Source organism: Loa loa (assembly GCF_000183805.2).
Source record: "Loa loa unplaced genomic scaffold supercont3.2001, whole genome shotgun sequence".
NCBI lineage: Eukaryota > Metazoa > Nematoda > Chromadorea > Rhabditida > Onchocercidae > Loa > Loa loa.
In genome coordinates, this window is record NW_018110180.1 from 1 (window position 1) to 1,563 (window position 1,563).

Consider the following 1,563-nt stretch of genomic DNA (forward strand, 5'->3'; position numbering starts at 1 on the left):
CTCGTTACGCTAGCCATGCATGATACGGCTGAGGTTATTGGTGTAGCACTTGCTTTGCGAATATTATTTATATAACCATTCCCGGCTAGCATTGGTCCAAGTTTTGCCCTGAGTAACAGAAATCCTGATTCCAATTCTTGTGCTGCATCTAGTTTGATAAACTTGAAGAAGTCTTTGACGCCAATAAATATTTCGGGCTGCTTCCAGTAACCGTCTATCCCTTTTAAGTTTTTTCTTTCCATTATAGAACTGATATTTTTGTCGTCGACTGTGACCATTTCTAGTTTATTTGTAAGGTACTCCATTACGTTAACCTCGTAGGTTATAATTCCCATCTTTCCGATTCTTATACCAACCTCTGCTTTGGTTGAATTCCATTTCTTTGGTAATTTATTGCCGAATGAAGCAATACTTAATCTCTCGTCTCCCGCGCTCGAATGTGTAGCCTTTTTGCTAAATTAGTTGATATGAACGATAGCTGCGAGCTCAAATCAAATAGTGCCAACGCTCTCGTTTGGAATTTTGGGATCTCTGGGTTTGTGACGCTAATTTCTTTACAGAGAAGTAGAATCCTTTTACCTTCTGATCGTATTTGCTCAGCTACTGTGTTGTTCATCATTGTTGACTCCAACTTTTCTTCTCGCAGTTTCTCTGATCTAGTATCTTTGCGATGATTGCTACATAGCGCTGAATTATATTTTTCTTTGCAAATGAAAGCATAATTTCTTTAGTTTTCGGCAATCCTTTACTATGTGGCCCTTTTGTAAGCAATTCAATCGTTGATTTGCTGTCTGGTAGACTTGACATTCGTCCTTCCAATGATCCTCGTTGTAAAATGAACAAGGTCTTTGTATTTTATTATTTCCAGGATATTTCCTTGAGTTTGTGATCCTTTTACTATCGTTTGGCTTGGGCTGCTTGATTGCGGCTAAAGCAGACGTCTCTCCTCTGGCACTGCGTGGGTTGTGACTCGACTTCGACTCGATTGATTTCCGTTGGTACCCATTACTAGAGGCCTGGCTTCTCTGTACTTCCCCATTTCTCTGGACTATTTCTTGCAGGAATTTCCGGAATCTAGCGACCGACCAGAATTCCTGGTCCTTTTTTTGTTGGTAGACTTTGCCCAATATCCAAACTGGTAATCTACTTTCGATAATAATTTCGATGCTTGAATGCTCCAAACACTCACCCATTGCTTCCAGTTGTCAAGTATTCTTTCCATACTTTCGACTGTTGTTTTCCACTCTCGATCGTGTCCTTTGATGGAGTATAACTCATTGTACAGCAACTTTTTTATAGTAGATAAATTTCCAATTTTCTTGACCAAAACTTTTCTTATAACGTCGTAGTTTTCTGGAGCAATATCATAGCCTTTGACAGCTTGTAGAGCGTTTTCTTTGAGACATAAGATCAGATAATTTAATTTTTGAATATCGGGTATTTTTTGGAGATGCACTGCGGCATCAAAACTACTACAGAATTCTCTCCATAATTTTTGGTCACCACTAAATGTTAGTAGTGGTAACTGTGTCAAATTTACTGTCTGCTGAAACATTTGAGAAG

The 1,563-nt window shown here is 38.9% G+C and overlaps 1 protein-coding gene across 1 annotated transcript; it reads right to left on the reverse strand.

The window, feature by feature from the left end:
- Positions 1-26: 26 nt before the first annotated feature.
- Positions 27-305, reverse strand: LOAG_19132 (hypothetical protein; the record flags this gene model as incomplete). The annotated part of the gene is made up of 1 exon (XM_020451786.1): positions 27-305. A coding segment is annotated over one exon (279 nt), but the record flags the coding sequence as incomplete, so codon positions are not given.
- Between the last annotated feature and the right edge of the window lie 1,258 nt (positions 306-1,563).